At 31.2% G+C, this 11908-nt stretch overlaps 1 protein-coding gene across 1 annotated transcript in view; it reads left to right on the top strand.

Moving 5' to 3' along the window:
• The window catches only part of LOAG_18658 (hypothetical protein), a gene marked incomplete at its 5' end in the record, with an annotated part of 27002 nt that extends 16429 nt beyond the window's left edge, over nucleotides 1–10573 (top strand). The window contains 14 exons of the mRNA XM_020451323.1: nucleotides 5127–5230; nucleotides 6020–6103; nucleotides 6471–6617; nucleotides 6926–7084; nucleotides 7332–7561; nucleotides 7731–7872; nucleotides 8068–8157; nucleotides 8365–8580; nucleotides 8814–8925; nucleotides 9119–9259; nucleotides 9378–9518; nucleotides 9633–9697; nucleotides 9915–10080; nucleotides 10229–10573. Of these exons, the coding sequence (XP_020304900.1) occupies nucleotides 5127–5230; nucleotides 6020–6103; nucleotides 6471–6617; nucleotides 6926–7084; nucleotides 7332–7561; nucleotides 7731–7872; nucleotides 8068–8157; nucleotides 8365–8580; nucleotides 8814–8925; nucleotides 9119–9259; nucleotides 9378–9518; nucleotides 9633–9697; nucleotides 9915–10080; nucleotides 10229–10359 (1928 nt within the window). The 3' untranslated portion in view covers nucleotides 10360–10573. The remainder of the gene's footprint in view (nucleotides 1–5126; nucleotides 5231–6019; nucleotides 6104–6470; nucleotides 6618–6925; nucleotides 7085–7331; nucleotides 7562–7730; nucleotides 7873–8067; nucleotides 8158–8364; nucleotides 8581–8813; nucleotides 8926–9118; nucleotides 9260–9377; nucleotides 9519–9632; nucleotides 9698–9914; nucleotides 10081–10228) is intronic.
• Between the last annotated feature and the right edge of the window lie 1335 nt (nucleotides 10574–11908).

Below are 11908 nucleotides of genomic sequence, written 5' to 3'. Positions count from 1 at the left end.
ATTATTATTATCATTATCACCATTAATTTATTATTATTATTAATTGTTAATTATTAACTATTAACTATTAGTTATTATTATTATAGACAGGCAGTACGTCTATAATTCATTATTCAATTATTCTTTTAAAAAATATTAATTTGGACATTAAGCATTTTCCACGATGTTTAATGTCCAAATTAATATCTTCTTGAGTGATGTCCGATGAATTTAGCTTCGTTGAATAATTCTCTGAAGTTTTGAAGGAAGGAAAAGGTGTAACAAAACCTCTAATTAATGTACAACTTTTATATTTGTAGCTTCAATAAAAGACTTACAGATTTAGTTTATGTTATTTTATGCGAAGTTCACTGCGACATTTTATCTAGAAAAAGTAAAAAACTATGAGAGCAAAATAAACATATGTTTATGAGGGCGAATTTTCAGATATTCCATTGGCAAATATACCATTATTTCTCGAATTTTCCTTCAATTAATTTCTTAATTTTTATTGAATTCCATTTGTTTCTTCAATCACTTTCAAATTTATCTGTTACAAAAGTTAACAGCAATTAATAATAGTTTCCATAAATGGTTGTTTTGAATGTGACTAAAATAAAATCAAATAAACTGACATCTTTCCCATTCATGAAACTACCAGCTTGTTTATTTATTTATTTTTCTTTGTTTAATTAATATGCATCTGTTTTGCAAGTTTGCTTTTCAGCAGGTGCACCTATTGATCCGTTTCATTTCCTATATGGTGTTATTCTTCTTGTTCATGAATAGAATCTGTTGAAGCAATCTAGAAACTAAGCTAAGCTAAGCTAATTAAATGCATTATTCGTCAAATTTTTGCTAAGTTTAATTTACACTTTTGTATAATTATTATCATCATTTATTCAGCTTACCATTAAATGAATTTTGTGCATGTGCAATTAATTTTCTGTTTATCTTTATGCATATTGATTTTTCTTATTATATCATTTTAATTTTTGTCTTTTTGTCGAAAAAATAAAATAATGTGCAGAGGGGGATGATGAGATAATGCATTTTCTAGCTTATCACAGAATAAGTACTTTGAAATAATAATAATGATGATATTAAATGGTTATTTTGATCTTTATTTGGAACCAAGTTTAAATAAAAAAGCTTATAAAATAGAAGACTAAATTTTCATATAAAGCTTTTTTTTCCTTTTTTTTTGTTTAGTCTTTCAGGTTTTTTTGTTCCATTATCTTGATTTGAGATTCCTTTTACCTTTCACAGTCTTGTAATTTCATTTATGGTCAAAAATGTGAATATTAAAGGAATTTATTTCTTGCAAGTAAAAGCTCGTCATCATTAAATGTGACTATTGATTTGTGTTTTTTCTTCTAATTCTTTTGAGCATCATACTGGAAGAGTATTAAATGAACCATTAGTTTCAGGATTTAAAATTTAATGAATTAGTGGAATAAAAATATTCAGGTCGTTCGATTTTATTGCTCCTTTATTTGTCTTCCTGAGAAGCTGGATTTTAAATTGTGAAAGAATCCAATGGCTGAGAATTAGAAATACGATAACTGAAACTTAAGTAGCATCAGTTTCTGAATCGTATTTAAGGATATCAATGAAATGATAAAGGTTTGAAAATAGCAATTATGTTGTTGGATTCTGTTCAAAACTGCTGAGTTTTATTCGTTATTGTTATCTGCTTATAAGGCTTATCAGTAATAGCCAAGTAGATAAGTCATAGCTGTTTGATGACAAATGAACGAATGATGTTATATCAAGTCGTTTAATTTTTCATGAATTCTTTTGATGAGCCTTTCCGTAGAATCAAAATATCGTTTTTCGTTGCTTCTATTTGGGGATTTGAAGTGTTACAAATTCCGCAGCGTGATTTACTTTTGTAAATGTCCACTTCATTTCTTTCATCTACAACTGGGAATGATACTGTCATATCTCATCTTTGAATTTTCCCCGTATAGGAAATATCTTTCGTTCATTTGTTAATGAGTAAAGAGACTTTGTATATGTTTGAAGAAGAGAAGTACAGATTCAACGATATCTCTTCGACTGTTAGGTTTTAGTAAGTGGAGTGAAAAGCATAACAGCTAGCAAAAATGAATTAAGAGGTTAGTGATTCAGCGAGTTACAATAAATGTACTTTTTCTAAGCTGGTCTGAGGTACAGCGGGATTGGTAACGGTCATTATTTTGAAAATCTCATTGTTGCAAATATGGGATGTTGTCATCGAATCGTTTGTCAGATTGATTGATGATTTCCTTCGGTCTTTCTGATATGCATTATTCGTGGGATATATATATATATATATATATATTGCTTAGAGTATTATCGTTAAGTTTCGATTTCGTTGGAAAAATTTTCTCAAAACGATTCATATGGGCGGATACTATTCTTTTGTTTTACAATTTGCTATTATTTTCAATGGTTGTCATCGTTTGTATCTTCTGATTGATTCTCTTCCTTATATGTTTCTAAAAGTTACTTTCTAGATGCTAACTATGGTAAGTAATTACTTGTCAAATCACGTTTTCTAAAAAAAAAAAATTTTCTACGGTAACGACATCAAGTGATGTCACTTCATTTAAAATCATAGAAAATGTAAAATTTTTAAACAATCGTATTTAAAAGGTATTATAAGAAAAGTAATAAACTTCCCTCATGATCAATAACGAGAAAGTTTTATTCATATACAAGTAAAGTGATGATGTAGGAATAATTTACTTGAGAGGGAACTTCAATTTTGTTTCATACGGTAAGATTAGGATTAATAGTTAGCGGCACTTTTTTTTTCTTTTTTTCCCAAAGAGATGTGGGAGCTATTACCATATTGAGTTGATCTCTAGCAATTATTATGTTGGATGATGACAGCAGTAAGGGATATGCAAAAATAATATGATTCATTGTCAACATATATTTTTCCCAAATATTCATTATTCATCGAATATTAATAGAATAATCAGTAAGCTAGTTATAATGATAATAGAATAAAAATGTATAGATAAATGAATTAAGGTATAAATGCGCTTCTTTTTTTTTCAAATATCATAAAAGTTAAGCACTTTCATTTATTTCTCTTTCGAAGAAGTAATATTTATTGAGTTGGACGAAATTATGGATGATATTCGCAAATCTTAAAGTTTATATTTCTGTTATATATATATATATATATATACTAGATAATATTACTCTTGTGTATGTTTTATTAGTTCGTGGATTTTTTTTTTTTAGTTATTAAATGTATATGTGAAAGTATAGATGGCATTCTTCCTCTTTTTCTCTTCATCTGCATTCCATCTTTTAAAACTTCTCAAATTTATTTTAAATTTTGATTAAATAGAGAGGGTAGAACTTTAATGTTTTGCATGCTGCGAGCAAGTATTGCATACTTTTGCACTTTGATGCGACCACGATCATTATACCTCTTTGCATTCTTGGTCCTATAGGAAGCATTGCAATTTTCCTTCTGAAATTCAGTATATTGTAAAAGTTGCTAAATTATGATAGATTTATAGATTGTTTGTTTAGAATTTGTGCCATGTGATACAAAAAGTGCGGAATACTTATGTTTAACTTAGAATATCATATGCTGGAAATTACTGAGCTTTTTTTTTTTTGCTTTTTTCTTTTTTTGTTTTTAGAAGGAAGGGAGAAAAAGTTGTGACAACAACTAGAATGATATGTGTTATGTGGTCATGTCATTTGATTAAAGAATGCTGCTAAAATGACATTCACTCGAGAAGTGAACTGTAATAATGGAATTCGAAAAAAAAAAAAGTTGGAAATGTGTTCTGTTCTTCCATTTCTGTGTGTGTAATGCTGTGTAGGGTAGATATTGAAGTCTTTTTTTTTCTTTTGCTTTTTCAGTAAGATCCCTTTTAACTAGATGCTTTAGGAAATGTAAAATTCAGGAGGACTGAAATCTACATTGAGGCATTTTAAAAACTTCAAAAGTAAAATTTTCACTTACCTGCATATGTTTTTGTCATACTTATATGATTTACGCATGCATATATGTCTGCTATACCACCAGTTATTCATTATAAAAGTCTTATCCAAAGTTAAGGAGTCTCATATTTCATGAGATTTTTTAATTTAAAAAAAAAAGACCCACAGATACATGTATGCATACACATACATAAGTACATATATATATATACATACACATACACATATATATACATACGTACACATAATACATACATCAGTCTCGATTTGTTGCATCCTGTATTTGTTAGTTTCCTTGCAGTAGAGAAAATAACTTCATCTCATTTCGTTCCAATCATTTCATTTTATTTTTTTTTTCTCTTCATCCGTTGCACTCATTTTTCTCTTTCATTTATCTCTTCCAGGGATAAAATGAGGAACTTTAATTTATTATCATTTCCTTGTTTTTTTCTTTTTTTTTCTGTCTACATTGGCTACAATTTTGTATCTTAGCTTTACTTTATCAATTTCATTTCTTTTTTCCTTTTTTCCCTTTTTTTTTGGAATATTTTTGTGCACAAATCATTGGAGATATTGATGTATAGAGTAATGATTTTTGACCGATAGTTCACAAAAAACAAAATATAATCTCGTAAGAGCGATGATGCGATGAGTGGAAAAGTAGATGAAGGTTGCCGTAATTAATTTTTTGTTAAATTAATATATTGAAAATTTTGATTAAAGTTATTTTGAAATTAACAGAATTGACTATTTTTGAACCTTACATATTCTTGCTACAAATAAAAAACCCAAAGTGACCAAACTGACCAAAGTGGTCAGTGCTTAGGGAAAGATTTGGAAAACCATTAAGTGTAGAGAATACGAGAAGATATTGTTATTAGATGAAGACTGAAAGTTCAATCTTCTCCTCTAGCAACTAGAAATTTCTGTCAATATCGATGTATCCATCCATTTCGGGGGGATATTTTCTCTTGCTTAGTAATGTAGCTGTAAAAATTGTTTGAATGATTTAATTAAATAGTATTGCATATTCGATGCAAGCATATAACATGAACTATAATAAATATGAAAGATCTGTGTGTTTAAATGATATGGTCAACCTAAATTTTGAAAATGAACTGTTTAAATCATTAATTTGATTTATTAATTTATTCTTTCAATCTTAATGATACTTTTTTTTTCTTGTTCAGGGTATATGGGTAATTTATCACCTGAAGAGATACTAAAGCGGATCGAAGGTGAGAATAAAGGCAAAGCGAAAGGAAATCAAAAGAATGGAACGAATGGGTCTAAGGTTTTTTTTGTTTTTTTTTGCTTTCAAATGAAATCTTTTTTGGATATTTTCAAAACCGAAAATAATCGTAGACTTTTTTTGGGGAGGAGTTTTTCAGAGAGGACTTGATTGTTTTGCAGCGCATACCCAACCAATCCATATCTTGATAGGTCAGAGGGTAGGATGCTGCTGAGGTCAACGTATTGTCCATTCAGACCTGTAATGATGGCAAACGATCACTAATCGTTGTACTGCTATGAGGTAATTGTTGTGAAGTACCACATAATGGGTACATTTCAAATCTGCCCACCATATCTCTCTTTCTTTCCTTCCCTCCATTTCCGTTTTCTTTTTTTCCCTTTTCTCTTACTTTATTTTCGCCGAATTTCCTCCATCTTTTTCGGCTTCTGCTATTTTCATTATCTAGGTACCATTACCCTATCGGTGGTACTACCTGTTCGGAATGCGCAGCTGCTTTTCTGCAAATTGATCGAATACCTTTTTACTAGTAGTGTTAGTACTATATTACTACTACTACTACTACTACTCATGTTAGCGATAATATCAGATCGATATTCTCAAGATTTATAGATATTCTCTTTTTCTACTATTGTTGCACTTATCAGTAACATTAATAGCTGTTGTTAATAGTAATTGTATCCAACTATTCTAAATTATCATTACTGCGATAGATATGAAAATGTTGTAACCGCGTTGAATTTGGCATGGAAAGATTTACTGGTATTTGTCATAGATTATCTGATAATATCTGCATAAGCTATAGAAAATCATTTCTTCTCTTTCTTCCAGGATCACTCATCTGTTTTAGCGAACGGTGCTAAAAATAGTGGCGGTCGTAAAAAGGGCGACAAAAAAGATCGTCAAACAGATAAGGTTGCAAAAATTTTACTTTTTTCTTTTGATCCAAGTTAATTTAACAAAGAGAAGAAGGGATGCTAGAATCTACCTGTAAAATTATTTCTTTTTAAATTTGTTTTATTATCTGGCAAATTTTTGATTATTCATCGTGTACTTGTTTGATTATTCTTTTATTGCTACCAATAGAATGACCTGATTTTGAAGAAATGGATTGTTTTAAAAGGCTTGAATATTTCTAATGAAAACATTTTACTTTTCTGCTTTCACTGAAAACAACATGTACAGGTTAAAGTTTCATTGTGATTAGATGAAACTTTTGACATATTGCTTCCGGTTAATCTTTTGCCAAACATGACGTTTTTGGTATGTTCTATTTTAACAGGCTGCAAAACGTTCTGTCATCATCGGTAGAGAGGTAGTTGAACTGTCAACCAATATGGAAACATCAAATGTTGAAAAGGCGCAAGTGGTTATTGTAGATGAGGAAAATAAGCATGATTCATCGATAACAGGAACGAGAACATCGAAGGTATCTTCTCTTGCTTTAGTTACATCTTAGCTATATACTGTACTAGATATTAGGTTCCATGGAATGAGGTATAAAATAAACAAAAAAAAAAGCAGGATAAAAATTGAAAGAACGGAAAACTAAAAGTGGGATTGATTGTCTTTATGAAATGATAAAGAATTCATGTGTTAAATATTAAGAGTGCAAATAATTCAGCGAAAACTGTTCGTAAGACTTTTATCCCTGATTGTTAGTACATAGTAAATAATACAAGGTTTGATCGGAAAAAGAATCTATGTTTGCGAATGTTCTAAGTTGGTGTTTTGTAGACGGAAGTCGTAACGTCATCCCTACAAAGTGATAAGGTTGAAGAAGTTGGAAGTGGTGCTACGACCACAACGAAAGGCACGGTTGATGAAGGTGTCGATGATGAGGAGCAATATTTAAGTGCTGACGAAGGCGCCAATTCCAATTTCTCCGACGATATTGTTTGTTTTTTAGATTAATTATGATGTAAGTAAAAATATAGATTAGGAAGCGTTTTGCACCATGAAATTACATATCATTATCTTCCGACTGAAGATTTATAACAGGTTATTGTAGCTACTTTGAGAAAGGATACTTTGGTAATTGGTCTTGAGATTTAAAATGGTTTACATTGGCCTTAATAGAACTGTTATAGTTTCTTGGTGTTACGATATAAAATAAGTATATTTTTAGAAAACTGAGTTGCAGTATCATACGGATGAACAATCCGGTGCTTCTGGTTCACGTGACTTCATAAGTGATGGCGCCAACTATCGTGCTGATGATGAAGAAATAAATCCTTTACCAGTAACATCCGAAGAATCCGAATTTATCCAAGTTATTGCTAGGAATAAGAGGAGAGGTGCTGCTGCTCAGATTCAGCATCAACAACAAACTGCATTGTCGGGAATGGATAGGAGGAATGTATACTTCAATAGGTACGGTAACGATATGAGGTTTGTCTACAGCTTGAGGTTTGCTATGAAAGAAAGATCCAGTAAATTTTGACCTTTTTATCAGTGGGATATAATCCAATTTTTAAAAAAAAAGTTTAATAAATGGAATTCATTAAAAGTTGGAATAAAAATATTATCCATTTATTTGCAGCATGATAGATCGAGGTGCTAGAACAAATGTAAGGCGTGATGCAGATAGACCCCGACAAAGTTCGGTACAACCGCCACCGGATAATCGTCGAAACCAGCCATCTTCACGTGGAAATACTTCTCCATCACCAGTTGATTATGAGGTTTGTCTGTGCTTGTTCATTCTCTTCAAAATTGACTTTTGTGTGAGTCAGTGCAGCATGATACTGAATCGCTGCGATCCACATCGACATTTTGGAAGTGGTCGATAACGAAGAAGAAATGTATGGTACACAAAAAATTAAATTATATGGACTTTGTGTTCGTGACCTTTTTTTCTAATTTTATTTAACTTTCAGAGTTTTCAAAAATATTCGGCTCCTCCACGACTTCGGATGTTAATTTCAGAAATTATTGATAATACTCTTATGAAAGCACAAGAGAACAAGGTTTGTCAGATCTGGCTGACTGATCGACATGGCTTGACCGATGGAGTGTCTGAACTGTTTTGAGTTTTGTGATAGTTATTATGAACATATAAGAAGCAAATATTTTCTCCACCATAAACCTGTTTGTTTGATACTGTGCCATCTTTAAAACCGGTTGGGAATTTGCATCGTCAAGCTTATGTGAGATGAGTGAAGTCTCCGTTTTAGGGTAGTAGCAGAAAAGGTCAAGCTGTCGGTAGTAGTGGTAGTGGTCATCCACAGCAGCAACGGCAACAGGAGCATTCTAAATTTGCTACCTCAATATCTATGAGCAAGAAGGCGAAATATGGATTACCATCTTCCCTTCAAACAAGTCGTAGAGCATCACCTGATCGTCGTGGCAGTCAACCATTGACTTTGAAATATTCTGTTGCTGCTGGAAGCGTAAGTTGTTTCCAACTTTTTTGCACTCGAAAATTTGTCAAAACAACGACATTTTTGTATTTTTTCTAATGAATTTAGACTATTTTTCGGTGCTATGAATCATTTGTTGTTTCTGTTGTTCGATTTTCATATTTATTTAACATATAAAGACCATTCGATAAAACACTTTATTGCTTATTTCCTTCAATCTGACATTCCCTTGAATAATTGATTTTCGAAAATCTTAGTTGCAGAGTGGCTCTTCACCGGCTGTTGTATCTCTTTCGGAAGGGGTATCAGATGCGAAACGCAAAATACCGGAACAACATCTTAGCACTGTTACTGTTGCTAATACAAAAGCTCCAGGTTTGTAACTTCGAACATAACTTCGGAAACACTTCGAACAGAACAAGTAGCATATTTTATTGAAATTTTTCACAGTATTTTTTTTTTATTGGCAGTATGGATGTGGACCTATTAAAATGGTTAGTTTTATTTTTTTTCTTTTTTATTTTCTCATAAATCGATTAATGATATTTCTTTCATGAGCTTTCTTCAGCTCAACGATCTTGGGCAGATATTGCTAAACAGCGATTGTATGATAATACTGAAACACGTCCAAATGAAGCAACTTTTGCATCGTCGGATATTCGTGCATCGATTAAAGAAGAACGTACTGTTAGTGGAACATCCATTTCTGGTGAGTATGTGTAACATATTATGTTTGATATGACGGTTTTGAAAGTGCTTGACAATTCTCGAGTTTCTCTTCTTGCTCATGGAATGTATTGAAAGCTGTCAAGTTTCATATTTATTAGGTAATGTTGAAAGTGAGAAAAAGCCAGAACATAATGACCAAAAACGAACAGTAAATGTGGAAACGGTAAGCAGCGAACCAACAGTGAAAGATTATTCATTCTTCTTTGATCCAAATGAACCAACTGGAACTGTGTCGAAAGGTAGAGTTGGTTTTGTTGGTTGTATGAAAGTGGTAACAATGGAACTTCATGACAGGAACAGCTTATACTAATTTCATAAATTTATTTCAAAAGTAGCATATGTTCATCTTTCAGAATCAGAACCGAAAAATTCCAAAATCGTGCCAAAGGAAACTGATAAAGATTCGAAATCTTCCAAGGTAAGAACTTTATATGAAATTTGAAATTTCAAACTTTTTGCTCGTATACTAAGAAGACTTAGACTTGTATAAGTCACAATATAACTAAATTTGTCGAGCAGTCGCGATACAGAAAATATTCATGTATTGCAGTGGTAGGTAGTTGTCCCAAATGTGGCTGATTAAAGCTATGGGATCGTAGAACTACCATTGATGCTTATGGAAAATATGATTACAGCCTCGATGTACCGGGATGGTACTCAATTTGGATGGAGGTCGTCAAGTTGTTATTCAGGAAAGTGATGTAGTAGCTGCAGGTCCACCAACTATTGTCGATATAAGGCAGCGACCTGAAGTAGAAACAGCGATTACGATGTGGAGATATTTTATGGATAATCCAACTGGTTGGTTCATTCATGTTTATCTCCAGCAGTTTAATGTGAATGAATGCTACTGTGTTTAGACAATGGAAATTTAAGTCAATCATATTTTTACATTTCCCCCAGAAATCTGAGTTAAGATTTTCTGTCATTTATACTTTTTTTTTTTTAGAAATAGTAACGTACCGAGAATATAAAAGACAAAGGGAGAAGTCAGAGATGCGAAATCGAACATCTAAAGAAGAACAAAAGAAGGGAGACATGGCAAAAGGAGATAAAGGAGGGGAAGAAGAATCAAAATGAACGGTATTATTTGGTATCAGCAGGATCAATCTCTCTCCTTTCCGTATTGTTGTTATTGTCATTGTATTACTTTCCTGAAGAGATTAGTTCACATCTTCCTTATATTTTCCATTGTTTCATTTGTATTAACTTCGTCATAGTATCTTAGTTCTTTCTCGTTCAATTCAACTGTTTAGTGACGTGGATTTCGAATGTGAAATGGGAGGGATGCTGGAGTAATTTAGAATTGATCAACTAGTTTATTGATGAAATTCTGGATCAATTAATTTATCGAACTATTTGATGATCGTTAGTTTACCGAACAAACTGCGATTAAATTTTATAGTGAGCTAGCGATCGTCAAATATTTACAGAAATAGCTATATGGGTCAATTGATTTGTTAAAGTATTTCTAGAATGCCGATAATGTGGAAATAGATTTGTTGAATAGATAACTCCGTAAAAGGAAAAAAAATGGTTAACTTCTCAGAAACCTATTTTGGAGTGAAAAAATTATGATCATGCAATCCGGAATAAGTATAAAAATTGATTGATTCATTTTTAAAATCGTAATTTTTGCTAAAGTTGGAAGTAACATGTCCAAAGAAATAGCATCTTATAAAATCAAGGTATTTATTATATACGGGCTTTCAGCATTATTTATTTGGTAAGAAAAGCGCAAAAGATGAGCAAAACAAATTACTTGTCAGTATGAGAATTCCCATGGTATGTGTATATTTTAACACTTAAAATATTTAGTAATGAGATATAGATGCCTTAACCAGTTTTAGTTATTTATTAATTGAAATTTCAAATCTTTAAATTTCTTGCTGGTATTAATTTTCTTTATTCTTGAATACTAAAATAGGATACGCGCTCCTTTTTTTTTTCTCCTTTTTTTTCACTTTGTAAGAGAAATTGCTCATCTTATCTATTGCGCGGCCCGGTTTGTATTCAATGTTTTATTCCTACTTCATTTTCCTTTTCAGCTTAGGAATGATTTTTTAGGAGGTAGTTAAAGTTTATATCTTACAAAGTGTTATATCTTACAAAGTTTATATCTTACATCATATAAGATTAGCTAATGGTTGAGATCGGAGAGGAATTAATGATCAATTTTTGAAAATGCAACATTTAAATGGAAATGAAAAAAATGGTATACTCCGGATTAGATGACCATTATTGATTTGAAATGAATTAATTTTGGATTAAATGTAATAATTGGAAAGATAAAAAGAAAATGAATTTTCCTGTAACCATTTATTGGTTTTTTTCTTGAAGTTATCTTTGTTACCCTATTTTAAGATTCGTTCAGTCTTTTTTTAATTTCGAATTGCTCAAATTGTAGAGAAAGATATGTTCCTTCTTTTCTTTTTTTTCTTATTGCTTTTTTAAAGCTGAAACATTGTTTTTTTTTCCTTTTATCATTATATATGTTATTTTGATGAATTGGTGGGACAGAAATTGTAAGCACTGTTGATATTCTTCCCTTTTTTTTTCCTCTTCTATTTTCATTTCAAATTATGCGTTTTTAGTTAGTTTTAATTATTAGCAATTATGAGCATAACTT

The sequence above is a fragment of the Loa loa genome (assembly GCF_000183805.2).
Source record: "Loa loa unplaced genomic scaffold supercont3.428, whole genome shotgun sequence".
Taxonomy (NCBI): Eukaryota; Metazoa; Nematoda; class Chromadorea; order Rhabditida; family Onchocercidae; genus Loa; species Loa loa.
Note: the sequence above shows the minus strand (reverse complement) of the source record. Positions and strands in the feature narration are given on the sequence as shown.